The 21,371-nt window shown below is 35.1% G+C and overlaps 2 protein-coding genes and 1 pseudogene across 2 annotated transcripts in view; all 3 read left to right on the top strand.

Moving 5' to 3' along the window:
• LOC116142827 (rho GTPase-activating protein 7) overlaps nucleotides 1-17,112 on the top strand; it is a 36,110-nt gene extending 18,998 nt beyond the window's left edge. The window contains exons 14-22 of the mRNA XM_031428238.1: nucleotides 12,342-12,689; nucleotides 13,825-13,874; nucleotides 14,702-14,762; nucleotides 14,847-14,930; nucleotides 15,075-15,188; nucleotides 15,286-15,455; nucleotides 15,805-15,874; nucleotides 16,131-16,334; nucleotides 16,485-17,112. Coding sequence (XP_031284098.1) covers nucleotides 12,342-12,689; nucleotides 13,825-13,874; nucleotides 14,702-14,762; nucleotides 14,847-14,930; nucleotides 15,075-15,188; nucleotides 15,286-15,455; nucleotides 15,805-15,874; nucleotides 16,131-16,334; nucleotides 16,485-16,670 — 1,287 coding nt within the window. The 3' untranslated portion in view covers nucleotides 16,671-17,112. The remainder of the gene's footprint in view (nucleotides 1-12,341; nucleotides 12,690-13,824; nucleotides 13,875-14,701; nucleotides 14,763-14,846; nucleotides 14,931-15,074; nucleotides 15,189-15,285; nucleotides 15,456-15,804; nucleotides 15,875-16,130; nucleotides 16,335-16,484) is intronic.
• Nucleotides 8,252-9,032, top strand: LOC116142810 (annotated as a pseudogene).
• Nucleotides 17,113-17,520: 408 nt separating the features above from the next.
• Nucleotides 17,521-19,392, top strand: LOC116142830. Its single transcript, XM_031428243.1, has 3 exons — nucleotides 17,521-17,686; nucleotides 18,275-18,934; nucleotides 19,051-19,392. Exons 2-3 carry the CDS (start codon nucleotides 18,343-18,345, stop codon nucleotides 19,173-19,175), a joined length of 717 nt encoding a protein of 238 aa, XP_031284103.1. The 5' UTR covers nucleotides 17,521-17,686; nucleotides 18,275-18,342; the 3' UTR covers nucleotides 19,176-19,392.
• The last annotated feature ends 1,979 nt before the right edge of the window (nucleotides 19,393-21,371 follow it).

Below are 21,371 nucleotides of genomic sequence, written 5' to 3'. Positions count from 1 at the left end.
GACGTCCGTCCATTAACAATGGTTTTAAAAAATTAAAAAAAAAAATTAAGGATGCCCGTTCATCAGTTATGGATGGTCGTTCCTTAATAATTTTGGCCGGGCGCCCGCAAATAAGGGACGCCCGTCCATAATGTAAATATAAAAAACAAAAAAAAAAAAAAAACTTTGGATACTCGTCCATAACTTGTGGACGGGTGTCCCTAACGTGTGGACGGGCGTCCACATATAACGGACGCCTGTCCATTATGTATGGACGCCCGTCCACAAGGAATGGACGGGTGTCCCTTATGTAAAGGACGGTCGTCCACATAATATGGACGACCGTCCATAATATAATAAAATGTTATTTTAATTAACTATTTTTTTTTTTTAATTTGCGAAAAACATTAGCTTCTCCAATACGGCTTCTCCAAAAACCAGCGCCAAAATTCTTCAAGTGAAAGAAAAAAGAAAAAACTTCATTTTATACCCATCTTTGCCTTCTGCTTCATCGTTCCCGTCTATTCTTCGCGTCTGAATTCTTCTCGAGTTTCTTCCTCAACAGCCGTTTCTTCCTGAACAACCAGCTACCATGACAAGAACAAAAGCTATACATTTTTCGTAAAACAATTGTTTACAGTGGAAAGGGAGATAAGAAGATCAAAATTTGTCCAGATTAGAAAGATTTGTTGACGTTGTTAAGTGGTTTTTATTTAACTTATGCATTTATTTAATTTTGTATTCTATTTTGGATTGAATATATGTTATAATAGAAAAAAAAAGTGATAGAGAATATTTGTTGGTGATTGTTGTGAATCAGATTCGTGAACGCGAACATTAGTATTGGTTTTGCATTAAATTACAGAATATGGAAAAGTCCAGTTTGCCTAATTTCAATGATGTTGAGGTAAATTGTGTTCGAAACCTTAACTTTTTCGTTAACATGATTTTAAATTTATTGTATCGTATTGTTTCTTTTGATGTGTTGTATTAGTACATTCTAATTTTGTCTATTATAAAACTATTAAATGATCAGGAAAATGAACGTAATGAATTAGAAGATATGAGATGTGCAGAGGAAGAAGTGGAGCCTCATATTGGAATGGTGTTTGATTCAGTTGATAGTTTGGTGAAGTATTACAAACGGTATGGTAACAAAATAGGATTTGAAGCAATGATACGTACGTCAAAGAAAGGCGATGATGGAGAGATGAGATATGTGACAGTGGCATGTTCTTATTCTGGGAAGGAGAGATGTAAGTCTAAACAGATTGTAAACATCGGATTAGTGCAGCTTTTAATGGTGAATGCAAATGGGAAATTAAATCAGTTGTACTTGAACATAACCATGATCTTACAAGTCCGACAAAAATAAGATATTTCAAGGTTAACCGAGCGATGCAACCTTATGTGAAAAGGCGACTTGAAGTTAATGATGTGGCTGGGATTAGACCGTATAAAAATTTTCAGTCATGTTCAGTTGAGGCAGGAGATGTAGAGAATTTGACGTTTCTACAAAAAGATTATAGGAACTACATTGAAAAAGTGAGAAGGCTACGACTTGGAGTAGGAGATGCTTTGGCAGTACTTGAGTATTTTATGAAAATGCAAAAGAAGAATTCAAATTTCTTATACATGATTGATGTAGATGAAGAGAGTCGATTACAGAATGTGCTATGGGATGATGCTAGATGTAGTGCTGCATATAAAGAATTCGGTGATGTTGTCACATTCGACACAACGTATTTGACGAACAAGTATGATATGCCATTTGCTGCTTTTGTGGAGGTTGATCATCACTGACATTCGACGTTGTTAGGTTGTGGGTTAATTTCTCATGAGAACACTGAGATATTTGTATGGCTATTTCGTTCTTGGCTTGAATGCATGGATGTTGCTCCTAATGGAATTATCACTGATCAAGATAAGGCCATGCAAAATGCAATTGAGATTGTTTTCCCTAGTACAAGACATATGTGGTGTTTGTGGCATATAATGAAGAAATTGCCTGAAAAGTTAAGAGGGTATAAGGAATATGAAACTATAAAGTTTAAGTTGCAAAATATTGTGTATAATTTCTTTATGCGTGAAGAGTTCGAAGAACGGTGGAACCAATATGTTGATGTGTACAACCTTTATGAGAATGCATAGTTATGTGGATTGTACAAAGAAAGAGTATGATGGGTGCCTGCATTTCTTAAAGATACTTTCTGGCATGTATGTCTACTATCCAACGTAGTGAAAGTATGCATGTATTTTTTGATGGGTATGTAAATTCAAAAGCTACTTTGAAAAAATTTGTGGAACAATATGATAATGCATTGCGAGATAAAGTGGAAAAAGAAAGGGAGGCTGATTTTAGATCTTTCAAATCTTGGATACCATGCATAACTAATTACCCTATTGAGAAACAATTTCAAAGTGCATACACAACTGCAAAGTTTAAAGAGTTTCAAGAAGAGATTGCGGGGTAGATTTATTGTGATTTTTTTTTTTTTAATAAATGTGATTCATACGAGGAGTATCAAGTTTTGGAAGATGTTTGGTTTGGAGATAGTAGTCACCGTGTTTCGTTTTCGGTATACTTTGAAGAAAGTTCGTGTAATATTTGTTGTACTTGTCATTTGTTTGAGTTCAGGGGGATTTTATGCTGACATGTCATTATGGTGTTGATTCATAAAAGGGTTTCACACGTTCCAGAAAAGTACATTTTACGGTGTTAGAGGAAAAATATAAACAGATGTCATAAGAAAATTAAGGTGAGTTATAATAGGTGGAGTACCAACATTGAAGGATAACGTTTTGATAAGTTGTCTAATTTAATGCTGACAGTAGCCGATATGACATCAAACAATGAGGAAGATTATAATATGTTGACGGAGTTTAGGATTAACATGAGGAAAAAGTTGGAGCAAAAGGAAAGTGAGGGAGGGCTTGGTACAAAAGTGAATATCTCTTGCACAACCGGTTTGAGTAGTAAGATGGGGACAGTCCTCCGAAAGAGGGAAATAGTCTAATTATTAGTCCACAGGCAGTTCGTAGCAAAGGTCGTCCTCCATGTAGAAGAAAGCAATCGAAGGTTGAAGAAATTGTACGTAGGGTTAAAAAGAAAAAATTACAAAAATAAAGAATTGGTATGAGTTATACACCTATTCTTACATGAAATTTCTTTTTTAAAACATTATTTACTTATTTGGAGTTTAGAATAATATCGACTTGATTATTAATGTGCTATGCTACTTTTTAGGAAAATGATCATCAGTAGAGCTATAAAAGGAACAATTCCTTTCATCTATTTCCGTGGCCGATGCGGAAACTCAAGTGTTGTCGAATGATGTTGTTACTACCTAGGTATGTGTTATGTATGTTATATAATTGTAATTGGCTTAAGTTTTCTATAACGTGTGCTAAATTATGGTTGTTAAACAATGACAGATGTCCACTGGTTCGGTTCAAAATCTCGCAGGCCAAAGTAATTTCTATACTGGACAGGAGTTTGTAAATGATGAAGATGTCTCGTTGGGAGATGTTTGGTATTGTTGACAAGTTGAAGCATATAGAATTGTATTTGGCAGAAATTATTCATGCTTTGGTTAATTTCTGCCGAATGTAGTTGAGTTGTATGTTGATTCAGCTGTTTTATTTTTTATATTTTCGTCATTGGTTATGTATGAGGAGGCGATCTGCTGAAGGGTTGTGAATTCATGATAGTGACCTTAATGTAACTTATTATGAATGTTTTCAGTATATATTATCGTCACATTGCAGACTCCGGTTGTAGATGAAATTTTAGATATGCATTTCATTTGAGATTTGAATTTTGATGTCTTTGGGTATGTCTAGTATTACATATACATATGCATTCAAAAGAGTAGTTGAGATATGTATAAACAAAAGGCAAATCTATTTATAAACAAAAGACAATCTTTATCAAGAACATCCTCTGAAATCTATCTATTTATAAACAAAAGACAAATATAATCTTCGTATATAAAGCTTAGTATTTGAAGTACACATAATCATAATTAACATTCATAGTGCGTTCCTCAAGAATGTTGACAAGGAGGGGACTGTTGATAAATTCTTCATCATGGTGCAAGGGGTGGAGGTTGATTGGAGGAGGAGGAGGCTGTTGAGAAGTTCTTCATCATGCTGAAAATTTCTGTCATGCATTCCCTAATGATGTCAATTGTTTCTTCTATTTTTGATGCAAACGAGTTGAAATTACTTTGCAATTGATCATGTTGTTCTTGTATTTGCCTCTCAATACGTGAAAAACGCTCTTCTTGAAACTTTTCCATCTGCTCAAATATGCTTTCTATTTCGTCTAAAGTATGAGAAGACATATCTTTGTTAGAGTCATGAAAGTGACTCTATTTTGGTGATAAAAATACTCAATGTGTGATTAAATTGAAGTATATTGAGATAATTAAAGAATTTATGAATTTATTCACGAAAATCGCTTCCTGATATTTTTCTTATGAATTTAACGTGTTTGGAATGATTTTGGAAAGTATATGAGTTGATATTAGGTTGTGGTTTATGGATTAAGGGTGATTTTGTCTCATTTCTAACTTAACTTAGCTACAATCAGTTAAAATATTACATCCTGGAAAGTTTCTAGCATTAACTTCTTAGGTCTTTTGAAGTATTTTGACTGTCTACAATCAGCTCGTTTTATGATTTGCTCCAGATTGGTCTAATTATTTTAACAAAAGTGAATATGTTGACTTGTTATAGGCTTGCTATTCAGAGGCTTGAGATCACAAAGAATGACTTGCGACACCGTTGCGAAGGAGGTATCACGTATCTTCTGCTAAATTATTGTATTTAGTCATAGAATAGGGTTATTACTGACAGAATTGGTCATAATTTGTTACAGGCTGAGGAAATGCCATTTTAAAAGCTAGCTTGGAGAGAAGGAAGCAGGCTTGCATGAGCGTCGCTTGGCACTTGAGCAAGATGTATTTCCCTCTTACCTATTATATACTGCTTATTCGTAACTTCTACTCTCACTTATATGTTATATTCTGCTTGTACAGGTGTCAAGATTGCAGGAGCAGCTACAAGCTGAAAGAGATCTTAGAGCTGCATTGGAAGTTGGTTGAGCATGTCTGCTGGACAGTTTTCCACTCACGCAGCATGGATTCTAAAGTTTGTATCGATCTTAGGAAACTAGTATTTATATATATTTATTTCTTTTTGTAAATCTTGAGCACACGTATTCTTATAATTTCAATTGATGTGAAGACAAGGGCTAGCTAGAGGAGATTGCTTTCTGAGGCGAGTGGCCAGGTTGAAGCAGAAAGTTGCAGAACTCCATCATCAACTTAATCAGCAACGCAACATCACTATGGATCTCTTTCTGATGCATGTGACCGTTACCAAAATGTCCAAAACCATAATTCTCAACAGTGAGTGTGCAAGACCATGCTAACATTTTGAATTCTCAGTGTGTGGTGTCAAAAAGTTTTAGGTAGTTGCATGCAACTTTTAACACTTACAAGATAACTCTTTTTGAATCTATTTACTTTTTTATTAGTGTTTCTCCTAATACGTTGATATTTAATCACCATAGTGTGAAAACTATTGATTTTACTTGTAAACGCTGCCCTATCCATCAAGAGAGTTGTTCTCTTTCTGATTGTTGGTTCAGAGCCTTTTGTAGACTCAGAATTCGGACCGTTTAAGTTAGCCTAAACATGATGTATAGTATTTTTTAGGTTTTATTTCTAAAGTGTATTTTATATCTGCAGGAGGTTTCTTCCGCAAGATTTGATACACCCTTGCTTTTGTTAATCATGAACGGAAACAAAGAACAGAGGTATTCTTCAAAATTGTTCAGCCCCAATTGGTCTTAGTTATAACAAAGATGATATTGCAAACTGAAATACCTAGGATTTGCGGATCCTCTTTGTCTTGTCCTCCCGAATGCAATGAATATGTGCTTTCCGCAGTATTATTTTGGACCGTCAGATCACTTGCTTTGCCATTTGTTATCCTTTTTAGTTATTAATACACATGTTAAACAGTCCTAATATAATATTCTGCTGCGATACTGTAGGAGAATTTGTTAGGGGCAGATTGGAGAAATGTTAAGGACAAGTATCAGCAACTGGAAGCAGCAGCAGACTGCCTTCACGGAAGCAATTTATGGAGTCAACCAGCTTGAGTGACTCAAAAAGTACCGAGGCATCTACTACGGTGTCTCTGGATGATCTCGCTGTTGATTCTGCATCCGTTCCTTCCACTTCAAGAGCATAGAGGTGAGCTCGAGTTTTGCTGACAGTTTGCTACCACATTTGGTGTGCCAAATAAATTGGAAAATTTTGAATTATCACTGAACTTTGTTTCTGCATTTCCAAATTGATTCTTGTTAACCCTTTGTTCTACAATGTTCACCGTGGTTGCAGTCAATTGATTATGCAAGGCATCCATCAGCGGCATCTTCTGCTCTGGTAGAATTAACACTCGTCTTATTTCTTCAAGGAAGACGATCGCAGCTAATGAAACAGCCTCCACAACCTTGATCTAAACTATGGCACGACATCTTCCCAAGATTTCTCTATCGACCATCTTCCACACCATGGACTACCAAAGATGGTGACAGACTCAGGATGAAGAATGTCTGCCGCCTTCTTGTAAATCCTTCCGTATTCATATAGTTTTATCTCCATGTAGTTCTGCTTACTCCGATTATTCCTCGTTAATTTAATTTTTTTTTATTTTTTGGTAGTGAGAGGAATTTGGTTCTAACATTATTGACCTGTGTTCAGCTCCCCTGTTGTAATTTTTTGGGCCATTGTAAACAAGCAAGTTTATCTTCTGTGTTTTGTTAATAGTAGATGGGGGGAATCAGAATCATTCTGAAGAGATTGTACATTTTTTTTTTTTTTTACTCTTTTAAGAAACCATATTGTGACAATAATTTGTTCTATGTAGATGCACATTCAAACATTTTGTGAATTCAAAGTGTGTATTTGAAGGCGGTTTCATTGATTTGATGGGCGTTTTTGACATCTTGTGGTTATAAATTATAATGCATTCCAATTTAGTTCACTTTCTCAAACAATGTTCTAAATTTTCATCTCAATTGATATGTCATGTTGATTTATATGGATGCATGATGAGGAAGAAAAATGATCAGTCATTAACGACGTGTAATATTACTCAGGAATAATAAAATATATTTATATAATATCATTTGTAGAAAGAAAAATAACAATTACATATTTTAATTTATTTAAAAAATCCAAACATTCCAAGGACCAATAATGAGAAGCCAGGTCAGACAGCAGGTTAGAATGGGGTCTCATTCTTTAAAATTAAAACTTCTTGTCACCATAATCCACTGCGATTTCATTCCCACCACAAAAAATTAAAAAAATTTCGAGAATCGTCGCTGCTTTCTCTTCTTCTTTCTTTCAATCTCTCCTCCCTCTCTCATTCTCTTCTCTTCCATTCCTCCCTGTTTGTTTCCCCAGATAACCAAGGAAAATTCATAAGACATCGTATCAAAATTCCAGCTTTTCCTTCTCTTCTCTTGTTCGGTCCAAGTAAGTGTCTGATTTCTCTATTCATCATCATTTCTGTGCTTGTAGGTTTGCAATTGCGTCAGAGCAGAGCTTAAAACTGTAATTTTGCGTTTTTTCATATTATACGATCTTATTTTCTTTCTTTTTTTTCTAAATTTACTAGAGGATCAAAACTAGCAGAGACGTGTTAGCTTGAGTTGAAATTAATGATTTTATTTAGAAATTGAATCAAAAAGAAAAACCTGGTAGCATAACATTGTAACCTTACGTGAAGAAATCTATCAATTTGCGTAGCAAAATTTGATATTAGCTGTTGAAGTATTACAGTTCTTACACGTTACGTGAAGAAAAATATCCTGGTAATGATGCCAGTCCCAGCAACGTTATAATATTAACTTAAGTTATGATCTCCTTTCATTATCAGAGCTTGAGTGATTTTTGTTTGATGAATTCTGGCTTTTGTATTTGAATAGGTGATGAAACTGTATGTTCTTCATAATTTATTCATTAGTGTGAAATCGATTGAAATTGATTTCAGTTGTTCAAAATTTTATGCTTGGCCTAGTTTATTGATTTGTCTTAGTGTTATATCTATGACAGAATTACTAAAGGAGTGAATTAATGGTGGCTGTAATCTGTAATATGGTGACATCTTGCCTTTGCTGAAGATGAAATTTGATTTTCTTAGTATTGGATGGTCCAGTATCCATTCAAAAGAGATATGCAAGAAACCTTGAATCAAAGGCCGTACTGTTGAACAGTCAGAACCAAAGGCGGGTTTTGACATCAAGCTATGGGGCTGGTCCCTCGTATCTCTTATTCCTTGGGCGATTAATGCTCGAGACAATAGTCGAGACCAACAACTATAAACAGAAGGTTGAAGAAACGTGCTCAGCAACAAGGGTTTAATGACCCTATTCTCAGAGTAACCCTGTGAAATTTCGACCATATGTGTCAAAGGTCCCATGGCATAAAGGTTCAAGACATTTCTTTCCCAGCTTTTCCTAGATATGGACACTATTGTGGGCCAAATTGGTCCAGTGGGAAAGACAACGGCTCTCTTATTTGGGACAGGAGACCGATTGATTGGTTGGATTATTGCTGTTATTGCCATGATATGGGTTATGACACTCATGATCAGGCTAATTGCTAAAGCTGACTTGGAGTTTCTTGAATGCTTGGAGAGGCCGCACATGAATACTATAGGAGATGCTGGTGCGCTATTATTTACAGGACAATGTGCATCACAGGTATGCCTGCCTACTCTCTGTTCTTTCTTGTATTCATTATTTCATGTTGAGTTTCTGTTCTTGTAGTCATTGCTTTCGTGCTATTCATTCTAATCGGTATGCCATTATGGCAGGTCTGAAGACTATGTTAATACCGTATAGAAGACACCTGGTGAAGCTACAGTCTGGACATCCGTTATTCGATTTTAGATGGTTAAGCAAAGTCAACTGGAGAAGGATGATTTCCAGAAAAGCTGAAAATAGATCACGAGTTCTGGGAACTAGCTAGAAACAGTGACACGAGCCCATATCTTGCAATCGCAGCAGGTAGAAGAGCATAGTTTCTCGTTTTCTATATTTTTTTTTATTGGAGTTCTCCTGTGCTAGAGCTATGGTGAAGCTTCTGTTGGGAATTGAACTTCAGAATCTAGTCTTTCTTTCATTTTCCCCCTTGCCTACCGTCTCCTAAATGATGTATATAACTAGCTTAACGACGATTAAATTTGCTTGCTATTACCGGAACATAATGTCGATATCACTTCAATAATTTATATAGAGATCAATCTACCCATGATGTATGTTTGCAGGATTTACACTTTTTGATTATACCGAACTTGAATGTCGATATGTGCTGTTTTGTGTACAACTTCATGCTTTTGAGGTATGAAATGCTAACCCTTAGGTCTCGCTAACCTTTTTCAAAACTACTTTCACCCCCCAAACGTTAATAATCAAAATAGTTGAGACTTCTACTTGTATATTTTCTCTTAACCTCCTTCAATAGTTCAGAAGTTTGATGAAGATTTAAGGGAAATGAGAGAGTTTCGAAATTGCATTATTATTAGACAACTTATCAATGGCGTGGTAAATTACCACTGGTAATAGTAGGGTGTTATTGATAGTTTTTGAACTTCAGGTGCATTTCATATTACAATAATGTCTAGGACACGGGATTGTACACCGAAATCTTACATCGACTTACGTGTCCGTGACTCACACCAGACACGTTTTACGTTCATTTTTTTTCTCTAATGAACGACCATTCATCTATAGACGACCGTTCACTTGCATGAACTCTCGTTCATATTATATGGACGGGAGGCTATTTACTATGGACGGACATCCCAATTTAAAGAACGTCCGTTCATTAGTAATGAAATAAGCAATATAAACAAAAAATAAGGACGCCTGTTCAAGGTTTGGACTGCGTTCCTAAATAAAAGACGAGCGTCCACATAAATGGACGCTTGTCCTTTATTTAAATAATAAAATTTTTATAAACAAAATTATGGACGGCGTTCATATTAATGGACGTCCGTCCTTAACAATGGTTTTAAAAAATTAAAAAAAAATTAAGATGCCCGTTCATCAGTTATGGATGTCGTTCCTTAATAATTTTGGCGGGCGCCCGCAAATAAGGGACGCCCGCCAATGTAAATATAAAAAACAAAAAAAAAAAAAAAACTTGGATACTCGTCCATAACTTGTGGACGGTGTCCTAACGTGTGGACGGCGTCCACATATACGGACGCCTGTCCTTTGTATGGACCCCGTCCACAAGAATGACGGTGTCCCTTATGTAAAGGACGGTCGTCCCATAATATGGACGACCGTCCATAATATAAAATGTTATTTTATTAACTATTTTTTTTTTTTAATTTGCGAAAAACATTAGCTTCTCCAATACGGCTTCTCCAAAAACCAGCGCCAAAATTCTTCAAGTGAAAAAAAAAGAAAAACTTCATTTTATACCCTCTTTGCCTTCTGCTTCATCGTCCCGTCTATTCTTCGCGTCTGAATCTTCTCGAGTTCTTCTCACAAGCCGTTTCTTCCTGAACAACCAGCTACCATGACAAGAACAAAAGCTATACATTTTCGTAAAACAATTGTTTACAGTGGAAAGGAGATAAGAAGATCAAAATTTGTCCAGATTAGAAGATTTGTTGACGTTGTTAAGTGTTTTTTTAACTTATGCATTTATTAATTTGTATTCTATTTTGAATATATGTTTAATAGAAAAAAAAGTGATAGAGAATATTTGTTGGTGATTGTTGTGAATCAGATTCGTGAACGCGAACATTAGTATTGTTTTGCATTAAATTACAGAATATGGAAAAGTCCAGTTTGCCTAATTTCAATGATGTGAGGTAAATTGTGTTCGAAACCTTAACTTTTTCGTTAACATGATTTTAAATTTATTGTATCGTATTGTTTCTTTTGATGTGTTGTATTAGTACATTCTAATTTTGTCTATTATAAAACTATTAAATGATCAGGAAAATGAACGTAATGAATTAGAAGATATGAGATGTGCAGAGGAAGAGTGGAGCCTCATATGGAATGGTGTTTGATTCAGTTGATGTTTGGTGAAGTATTACAAACGGTATGGTAACAAATAGGTTTGAAGCAATGATACGTACGTCAAAGAAGGCGATGATGGAGAGTGAGATTGTGACAGTGGCATGTTCTTATTCTGGGAAGGAGAGATGTTCTAAACAGATTGTAAACATCGGATTAGTGCAGCTTTTAATGGTGAATGCAAATGGGAAATTAAATCAGTTGTACTTGACAATAACCATGATCTTACAAGTCCGACAAAAATAAGATATTTCAAGGTTAACCGAGCGTGCAACCTTATGTGAAAGGCGACTTGAAGTTAAGATGTGGCTGGGATTAGACCGTATAAAAATTTTCAGTCATGTTCAGTTGAGGCAGGAGAGGTAGAGAATTTGACGTTTCTACAAAAAGATTATGAACTACATTGAAAAAGTGAGAAGGCTACGACTTGGAGTAGAGATGCTTTGGCAGTACTTGAGTATTTTATGAAAATGCAAAAGAAATTCAAATTCTTATACATGATTGATGTAGATGAAGAGAGTCGATTACAGAATGTGCTATGGGATGATGCTAGATGTAGTGCTGCATATAAAGAATTCGGTGATGTTTGTCACATTCGACCAAACGTATTTGACGAACAATATGATATGCCATTGGCTGCTTTTGTGGAGGTTGATCATCACTGACATTCGACGTTGTTAGTTGTGGTTATTTTCTCATGAGAAACTGAGATATTTGTATGGCTATTTCGTTCTTGGCTTGAATGCATGGATGTTGCTCCTAATGGAATTATCACTGATCAAGATAAGGCCATAAATGCAATTGAGATTGTTTTCCCTAGTACAAGACATATTGTGTGTTTGTGGCATAATGAGAGAAATTGCCTGAAAAGTTAAGAGGGTAAAGGATAATGAAACTATAAGTTTAAGTTGCAAAATATGTGTATAATTTCTTTATGCGTGAAGAGGAGTGTTCATCACACAAGGTTTGAGATTCTTCTGTAAAGATCTAGCTCTCTTGCAGTGGACACCTGGTGTACCATTGTAAACTTTTAATCTTTTCATAGACTTAGTGTTTCCTATGAAGGAAAATGTTTCATTTTTCTATTTCAAAACCAGGTCTAGGGAGATCTGGATACTGAACTTATTTGATTTTTTGATGATTTATTTTAGACTTAGGTATGGTGTTTGTGTTCAATTAAGCACTTATGGAAGTTAGGTTATTTTTTATTGACATGTTTGTTCTTTTTGCATACATACAGGCATTTGGTGGTGATGAGTCAGATGGAGCCTCCCCGAGATACAATAATGCTACAGCTGATAACTCTAATCCACCTATTGATTCTCCACAGATCAGGGATCCTACTGTTCAGATGATTGATCAAGGAGCACCGAAGAAAGGAACTGAATGTTCAATAACAGAGATTGAAGCTTCAGATGTTTTACCTGCTGGTGAATCTTACCGTTCAATGGGTGAGATTCTTTCTTCAATGGATCCTGGGCACGCCCTTTCTGCATCTGGACTTGAATCATCTTCTGAGAAGCCAGTTGGTAAAGTTACGAGTTCCAATCTCAGTACAAAGCGATCTGCATTTTGGGGAAGAAGCAATGTGAGTCTTTATACATGTTTTTCATTTTCACTGAAAATTACATGAAGCAAATGATAAGTTACATCAAGCTGAGAAATGAAGTCAAAGAGTTACATATGTCTTTCTTTTTTCTTTTGGTATTTTATTTTATTAAAGATAATTTTTCTTAATAAACTTATGACATATAGAATTATAGGAGAATGAATTGCAAACTTTTTTTAACAATTGATTTTTCTTAAAGCTTTGTTATTTCATCTTTTATTTGGTTTGTTCTTAGTTTATTTTGCTTATATCACTCTGTTTTTGATAAGACACAAAAAATTTGTTTATACTAAAATCAATTTAAAAAGTGATGTACCAGTAATCCACTAAACAAAAGACAAAAGAAACTAGACTTGGGAGTTCAAAGATTAGGATACAGCAGCAGCCCAATCCTTTTAAATAAAGAAAACTTTAGTGAATTTAAGAGTTATATGAGTTTTGCTTATATCACTCCTGATTTGCTTTTTGTTTTGAGGCTATATTTGGATGAATGCATGTTCTTGGTATTCATCTGTCCCATTTAAGCTTGAACTTATCTTACTAAGAAAATTGTTAGGTTTTGTTTTTGTATGGCCTAAATTTCTCATATTCACATCTTAATATTATTATTTCTTTACAACATTAATGGTCTAGATAATCTAATTGATGCTATTCTGGAGAGTTTCTATGGGTTGATGGTAATCTACCATTATTATGCTCTTGCATTCAATCACTATGGTAGTTCTCAAATTTTCAGAAGGAAGAGTATCAGTATTATAGTTGAATCTCTGTGCTTTGGGTCCGTAAAATTTCAGGATACTTCTTTGTTTTTACACAAATTGGGAGACTTTTTGGTTTAAGCCTTTTCTTTTTATGTTTTTTGCTTGAAATTTAGAGCTGTGGTTATTAATGGTGGACCACTGTTCATCTTTGTTGTAAATTCATGTCTTTAATTGGTGTTATTTGTTTCTCATTACTTGTCCACCCTCCTTCCCCTATCACATGAAAAAAAATTTGGTGTTGAATTTGTATGCTTTTGTATTTCATGACAGAGAAGTAAACATACGATATTGTATTCTTTCAACTTTTGAACGCAATTTTTTGTATTTGATGATCCTTATTATCTTTTATACAGGCCAGAAAGACGCCTTCAATGGAATCCGTTGATTCTTCTGGAGAAGAAGAGTAAGATACTAACATGCATTCACTCTTTCCTTTACAATATTCAATCACTAATAGTATTGATGTATGCTGTGGAGGTCTTATACCATTGAGGTGTGGGTACACTGGTTTTTTTTTTCTTAAATTAGTCTTGTAACAAACTTTATATGATGTCAAACTAATGGAGGTTTTATATTACCTGTTTTAAGAAAAAGTGAAATCCTGAAGGCTGTTTCATTCTCTTTTGTAAATCGAACTGAATGGCATCAGAAAATTATGGGAGTGATGAAACAATAGTTTATCGAATGACGAAAGTTGACTTAAATAGTGCGGGCAGTATCCATGCCTAAACTAGTTTTAGGTGAGCAGGTAGTTAAGTTTTTCTTTATGATGAATATCTACCGCTTGTCTTGATTATCCTGCTAGATGCACATAATGAGTTTTAAGTGTCAGAGGAATTTAAAACAAGTTGGAACTGTTATCAGTGCCAGAAAATTCACTGGTCAGAGAAAGCTGATCTGCTTACTATATCGCAAGAACCAAATCCCAAACATAGTTGATAGTTGTCTATATTATCTATATTGATACATAATTTTCAGTTGAAGATATTTTCTATATGATGATTCATAATTTTTACTTTCTTACTCTAATATAGATACCAAAATTCTGACATAACTTAACTTAGCTAACAATTCAGTTAAAATATTACATCCCTGGAAAGTTTCTAGCATTAACTTCTTAGGTCTTTTGAAGTATTTTGAACTTTCTACAATCAGCTTTCAGTTTTATTTGATTTGCTCCAGATTGGTCTAATTATTTTAACAAAAGTGAATATGTTGACTTGTTAATAGGCTTGCTATTCAGAGGCTTGAGATCACAAAGAATGACTTGCGACACCGGATTGCGAAGGAGGTATCAACGTATCTGCTGAAATTATTTGTATTTAGTCATAGAATAGGGGTTATTACTGACAGAATTGGTCATAATTTGTTACAGGCTAGAGGAAATGCCATTTTACAAGCTAGCTTGGAGAGAAGGAAGCAGGCTTTGCATGAGCGTCGCTTGGCACTTGAGCAAGATGTATTTCCCTCTTACTCATTATATACTGCCTTTATTTCGTAACTTCTACTCTCCCTTATATGTTATATCTGCTTGTGTATAAACATATCAATGTTTGTCGTGCATCCTGTATTTGTGTCTACTGACGTGTAAGTAATTGTACAGGTGTCAAGATTGCAGGAGCAGCTACAAGCTGAAAGAGATCTTAGAGCTGCATTGGAAGTTGGTTTGAGCATGTCTGCTGGACAGTTTTCCAGCTCACGCAGCATGGATTCTAAAGTTTGTATCGATCTTAGGAAACTAGTATTTATATATATTTATTTCTTTTTGTAAATCTTGAGCAGCACTGATTCTTATAATTTCAATTGATGTGAAGACAAGGGCTGAGCTAGAGGAGATTGCTCTTGCTGAGGCGGATGTGGCCAGGTTGAAGCAGAAAGTTGCAGAACTCCATCATCAACTTAATCAGCAACGGCAACATCACTATGGATCTCTTTCTGATGCATGTGACCGTTACCAAAATGTCCAAAACCATAATTCTCAACAGTGAGTGTGCAAGACCATGCTAACATTTTGAATTCTCAGTGTGTGGTGTCAAAAAGTTTTAGGTAGTTGCATGCAACTTTTTAACACTTACCAAGATAACTCTTTTTTGAATCTGATTTACTTTTTTATTTAGTGTTTCTCCTAATACGTTGATATTTTAATCACCATATGTGTGAAAACTATTTTACTTGTAAACGCTGCCCTATCCATCAAGAGAGTTGTTCTCTTTCTGATTGTTGGTCCAGGGCCTTTTGTAGGACTCAGAATTCGGACCGTTTAAGTTAGCCTAAACATGATGTATAGTATTTTTTTTAGGTTTTTATTTCTAAAGTGTATTTTATATCTGCAGGAGGTTTCTTCCGCAAGATTTTGATACTACCCTTGCTTTTGTTAATCATGAACGGAAACAAAGAACAGAGGTATTTCTTCAAAATTGTTCAGCCCTCAATTGGTCTTAGTTATAACAAAGATGGATATTGCAAACTGAAATGACCTAGGATTTGCAGGATCCTCTTTGTCTTGTCCTCCCGAATGCAATGAATAAATTTGTACTTTCCTGCAGGATTTATTTTGGACTGTCAGATCACTTGCTTTTGCCATTTGTTATCCTTTTTAGTTTATTAATACACATGCTTTTAACCAGTCCTAATATAATATTCTGCTGTGATACTGTAGGAGAATTTGTTAGGGGCAGATTGGAGAAATGTTAAAGGACAAGTATCAGCAACTGGAAGCAGCAGCAGACTGCCTTCACGGAAGCAATTTATGGAGTCAACCAGCTTGAGTGACTCAAAAAGTACCGAGGCATCTACTACTGTGTCTCTGGATGATCTTGCTGTTGATTCTGCATCCGTTCCTTCCACTTCAAGAGCAGTAGAGGTGAGCTCGAGTTTTGCTGACAGTTTGCTACCACATTTGGTGTGCCAATATAGATTGGAAAATTTTGAAATATCACCTGAACTTTGTTTCTGCATTTTCCAAATCGATTCTTGTTAACCCTTTGTTTCTACAATGTTACCGTGGTTGCAGTCAATTGATTATGCAAGGCATCCATCAGCGGCATCTTCTGCTCTGGTAGAATTAACCACTCGTCTTGATTTCTTCAAGGAAAGACGATCGCAGCTAATGGAACAGCTCCACAACCTTGATCTAAACTATGGCACGACATCTTCCCAAGATTTCATCTATCGACCATCTTCACCACCATGGAACTAACCAAAGATGGTGACAGACTCAGGATGAAGAATGTCTGCCGCCTTGTTGTAAATCCTTCTGTATTGCATATAGTTGTATCTCCATGTAGTTCTGCTTACTCCGATTATTCCTCGTTTTCATTTAATTTTTTTTTTTTTTTTTTTTTTTAAAATTTTTGGATAGTGAGAATGAGATTTGGTTACTAACATTATTGACCTTTGTTTCAGCTCCACTGTGGTATGTAATTTTTTGGGCCATTGTAAACAAAGCAAAGTTATATCTTCTGTGTTTTGTTAATAGTAGATGGGGGGAATCAGAATCATTCTTGAAGAGATGTAACATTTTTTTTTTTTTTTTTTTACTCTTTTAAGAAACCATATTGTGACAATAATTTGTTCTATGTAGATGCACATTCAAACATTTTGTGGAATTCAAAGTGTGTATTTGAAGGCGGTTTCATTGATTTGATGGGCGTTTTTGACATCTTGTGGTTATAAATTATAATGCATTCCAAATTTAGTTCACTTTCTCAAACAATGTTCTAAATTTTTCATCTCAATTGATATGTCATGTTGATTTATATAGATGCATGACGAGGAATGAAAAATGATCATTCATTAACGACGTGTAATATTACTCAGGAATAATAAAATATATTTATATAATATCATTTGTAGAAAGAAAAATAAAAACAATTACAATATTTATAATTTATTTAAAAAATCCAAACATTCCCAAGGACCAATAATGAGAAGCCAGGTCAGACAGCAGGTTAGGAATGGGGTCTCATTCTTTAAAATTAAAAAACTTCTTAGTCACCATAATCCACTGCGATTTCATTCCCACCACAAAAAATTAAAAAAAATTTCGAGAATCGTCGCTGCTTTTCTCTTCTTCTTTCTTTCAGTCTCTCCTCCCTTTTCTCATTCTCTTCTTCTTCCATTCCTCCCTGTTTGTTTCCCCAGATAACCAAGGAAAATTCATAAGACATCGTATCAAAATTCCAGCTTTTCCTTCTCTTCTCTTGTTCGGTCCAAGTAAGTGTCTGATTTCTCTTTTCTATTCATCATTTCTGTGCTTGTAGGGTTTTGCAATTGCGTCAGAGCAGAGCTTAAAACTGTAATTTTGCGTTTTTTCATATTATACGATCTTATTTTCTCTTTCTTTTTTTTCTAAATTTACTAGAGGATCAAAACTAGCAGAGACGTGTTAGCTTGAGTTGAAATTCATGATTTTATTTAGAAAATTGAATCAAAAAGAAAAACCTGGCAGCATAACATTGTAACCTTACGTGAAGAAATCTATCAATTTTGCGTAGCAAAACTTGATATTAGCTGTATTACAGTCTTACACGTTACGTGAAGAAAATATATCCTGGTAATGATGCCAGTCCCAGCAACGTTATAATATTAATCTTAAGTTATGATCTCCTTTCTATTATCAGAGTTTGAGTGATTTTTGTTTGATGTAATTCTGGCTTTTTGTATTTGAATGGAGTGATGAAACTGTATGTTCTTCATAAATTTATTCATTAGTGTGAAATCGATTGAAATTGATTTCAGTTGTTCAAAATATTTATGCTTGGCCTAGTTTATTGATTTGTCTTAGTGTTATATCTATGACAGAATTACTAAAGGAGTGAATTAATGGTGGCTGTAATCTGTAATATGGTGACATCTTGCCTTTGCTGAAGATGAAATTTGATTTTCTTAGTATTGGATGGTCCAGTATCCATTCAAAAGAGGATATGCAAGAAAACCTTGAATCAAAGGCCGTACTGTTGGAACAGTCAGAACCAAAGGCGGGTTTTGACATCAAGCTATGGGGCTGGTCCCTCGTATCTCTTATTCCTTGGGCGATTAATACTAGAGACAATAGTCGAGGACCAACAACTATAAACAGAAGGTTGAAGAAACGTGCTCAGCAACAAGGGTTTAATGACCCTATTCTCAGAGGTAACCCTGTGAAATTTCGACCATATGTGTCAAAGGTCCCATGGCATAAAGGTTCAAGAGCATTTCTTTCCCAGCTTTTTCCTAGATATGGACACTATTGTGGGCCAAATTGGTCAAGTGGGAAAGACAACGGCTCTCTTATTTGGGACAGGAGACCGATTGATTGGTTGGATTATTGCTGTTATTGCCATGATATGGGTTATGACACTCATGATCAGGCTGAATTGCTAAAAGCTGACTTGGAGTTTCTTGAATGCTTGGAGAGGCCGCACATGAATACTATAGGAGATGCTGGTGCCGCTATTATTTACAGGACAATGTGCATCACAGGTATGCCTGCCTACTCTTCTGTTCTTTCTTGTATTCATTGTTATCATGTTGAGTTTCTGTTCTTGTAGTCATTGCTTTCGTGCTATTCATTCTAATCGGTATGCCATTAATGGCAGGTCTGAAGACTATGTTAATACCGTATAGAAGACACCTGGTGAAGCTACAGTCTGGACATCCGTTATTCGATTTTAGATGGTTAAGCAAAGTCAACTGGAGAAGGATTGATTTCCAGAAAAGCTGAAAATAGATCACGAGTTCTGGGAACTAGCTAGCAACAGTGACACGAGCCCCTATCTTGCAATCGCAGCAGGTAGAAGAGCATAGTTATCTCGTTTTCTATTATTTATTTTTATTGGAGTTCTCCTGTGCTAGAGCTATGGTGAAGCTTCTGTTGGGAATTTGAACTTCAGAATCTAGTCTTTCTTTCATTTTCCCCCTTGCCTACCGTCTCCTAAATGATGTATATAACTAGCTTAACGACGATTAAATTTGCTTGCTATTACTGGAACATAATGTCGATATCAGCTTCAATAATTTGTATATAGAGATCAATCTACCCATTGATGTATGTTTGCAGGATTTACACTTTTTGATTATACCGAACGCGAATGTCGATATGTGCTGTTTGGTGTACATACTTCATGCTTTTGAGGATATGAAATGCTAACCCTTTAGGTCTCGCTAACCTTTTTCAAAACTACTTTCACCCCCCAAACGTTAAATAATCAAAATTAGTTGAGACTTCTCCTTGTATATTTTCTCTTAACCTCCTTCAATAGTTCAAGAAGTTTGATGAAGATTTAAGGGGAATGAGAGAGTTTCGAAATTGCATTATTATTAGACAACTTATCAATGGCGTAGTAAATTAGCACTGGTAATATTAGGGGTATTATTGATAGTTTTTGATAACTTTAGGTGCATTTCATATTACAATAATGTTACGGACACCGGGATTCTCTATCGAAATCTTACACCGACTTACGTGTCCCGTGACTCACACCAGACACGTTTCATGTTCAATTTTTTTTTTTTTTTTCTAGTGAACGGCTGTTCATTAACTATGGATTGCTGTTCATTTACATGGACTCCCGTTCATATTATATGGACGGGAGTCCATTTACTATAGACGGGTGTTCCCATTTAAAGGACGTCCGTTCATCAGTAAATGGAATAAACAATATAAACAATAATAATAGATAATCATTCATAGGTTATGGACGGTTGTCCCTAAATAAAGGACGGATGCCCACATATAATGGACGTCAGTCCTTTATTTAAATAATAAAATTTTTATAAACAAAATTAATGGACGGGCGTTCATATGTTAATGGACGCCCGTCTATTAACAATGGTTTTAAAAAATTAAAAAAAAATTAGGGATGCCTATTCATCAGTTATGAACGGTCGTTCCTTAATTTTGGATGGGCGCCCTCAAATAAGGGATGCTCGTCCATAATGTAAATATATTAAAAAAAAAAAAAAACTTTGGATGCCCGTCCCTAACGTGTGGACGGGCGTCCCATATAACGGACGTCCGTCCATTATGTATGGACACCTGTCCACAAGGAATGGACAGATGTCCCTTATGTAAAAGACGATCGTTCACATAATATTGATGGTGTCCATAATATAATAAAATGTCATTTTAATTAACTTTTTTTTTTTATTTGCGAAAAACATTAGCTTCTCCAATATGGCTTCTCCAAAAACCAGCGCCAAAATTCTTCGAGTGAAAGAAAATAAAAAACTTCATTTTACACCTATCTCCGCCTTCTGCTTCATTGTTCCCGTCTGTTCTTCGCGTCTGCATTCTTCTTGAGTTTCTTCCTCAACAGCTGTTTCTTTCTCAATAGCTGTTTCTTCCTCAACAACCAGCTACCGTGACAAGAACAAAAGCTATAAATTTTTTGTAAAACAATTGTTTACAGTGGAAAGGGAGATAAGAAGATCAAAATTTGTCCAGATTAGAAATATTTGTTGAGGTTGTTAAGTGGTTTTTATTTAACTTATGCATTTATTTAGTTTTGTATTCTATTTTGGATTGAATATATGTTACAATAGAAAAAAACTGATAGAGAATATTTGTTGGTGATTGTTGTGAATCAGATTCGTGAACGCGAACATTAGTATTGTTTTGCATTAAATCACAGAATATGAGAGAGTCCAGTTTGCCTCATTCCAATGATATTGAGATAAATTGTGCTTGAAACCTTAACTTTTTCTTTAACATGATTTTAAATTTATTGTATCTTATTGTTTTTTTTTTATGTGTTGTATTAGTACATTCCAATTTTGTCTATTATAAAACTATTAAATAGTCAGGAAAATGAACGTGATGAATTAGAAGATATGGGATGTGTAGAGGAAGTAGTAGAGCCTCATATTAGAATGATGTTTGATTCAGTTGATAGTTTGGTGAAGTATTACAAACGGTATG

This window comes from Pistacia vera, unplaced genomic scaffold, assembly GCF_008641045.1.
Source record: "Pistacia vera cultivar Batoury unplaced genomic scaffold, PisVer_v2 Contig42, whole genome shotgun sequence".
Taxonomy (NCBI): Eukaryota; Viridiplantae; Streptophyta; class Magnoliopsida; order Sapindales; family Anacardiaceae; genus Pistacia; species Pistacia vera.
The sequence above is the reverse complement of the archived record's forward strand: the minus strand, read 5'-3'. Positions and strand labels throughout refer to the sequence as shown.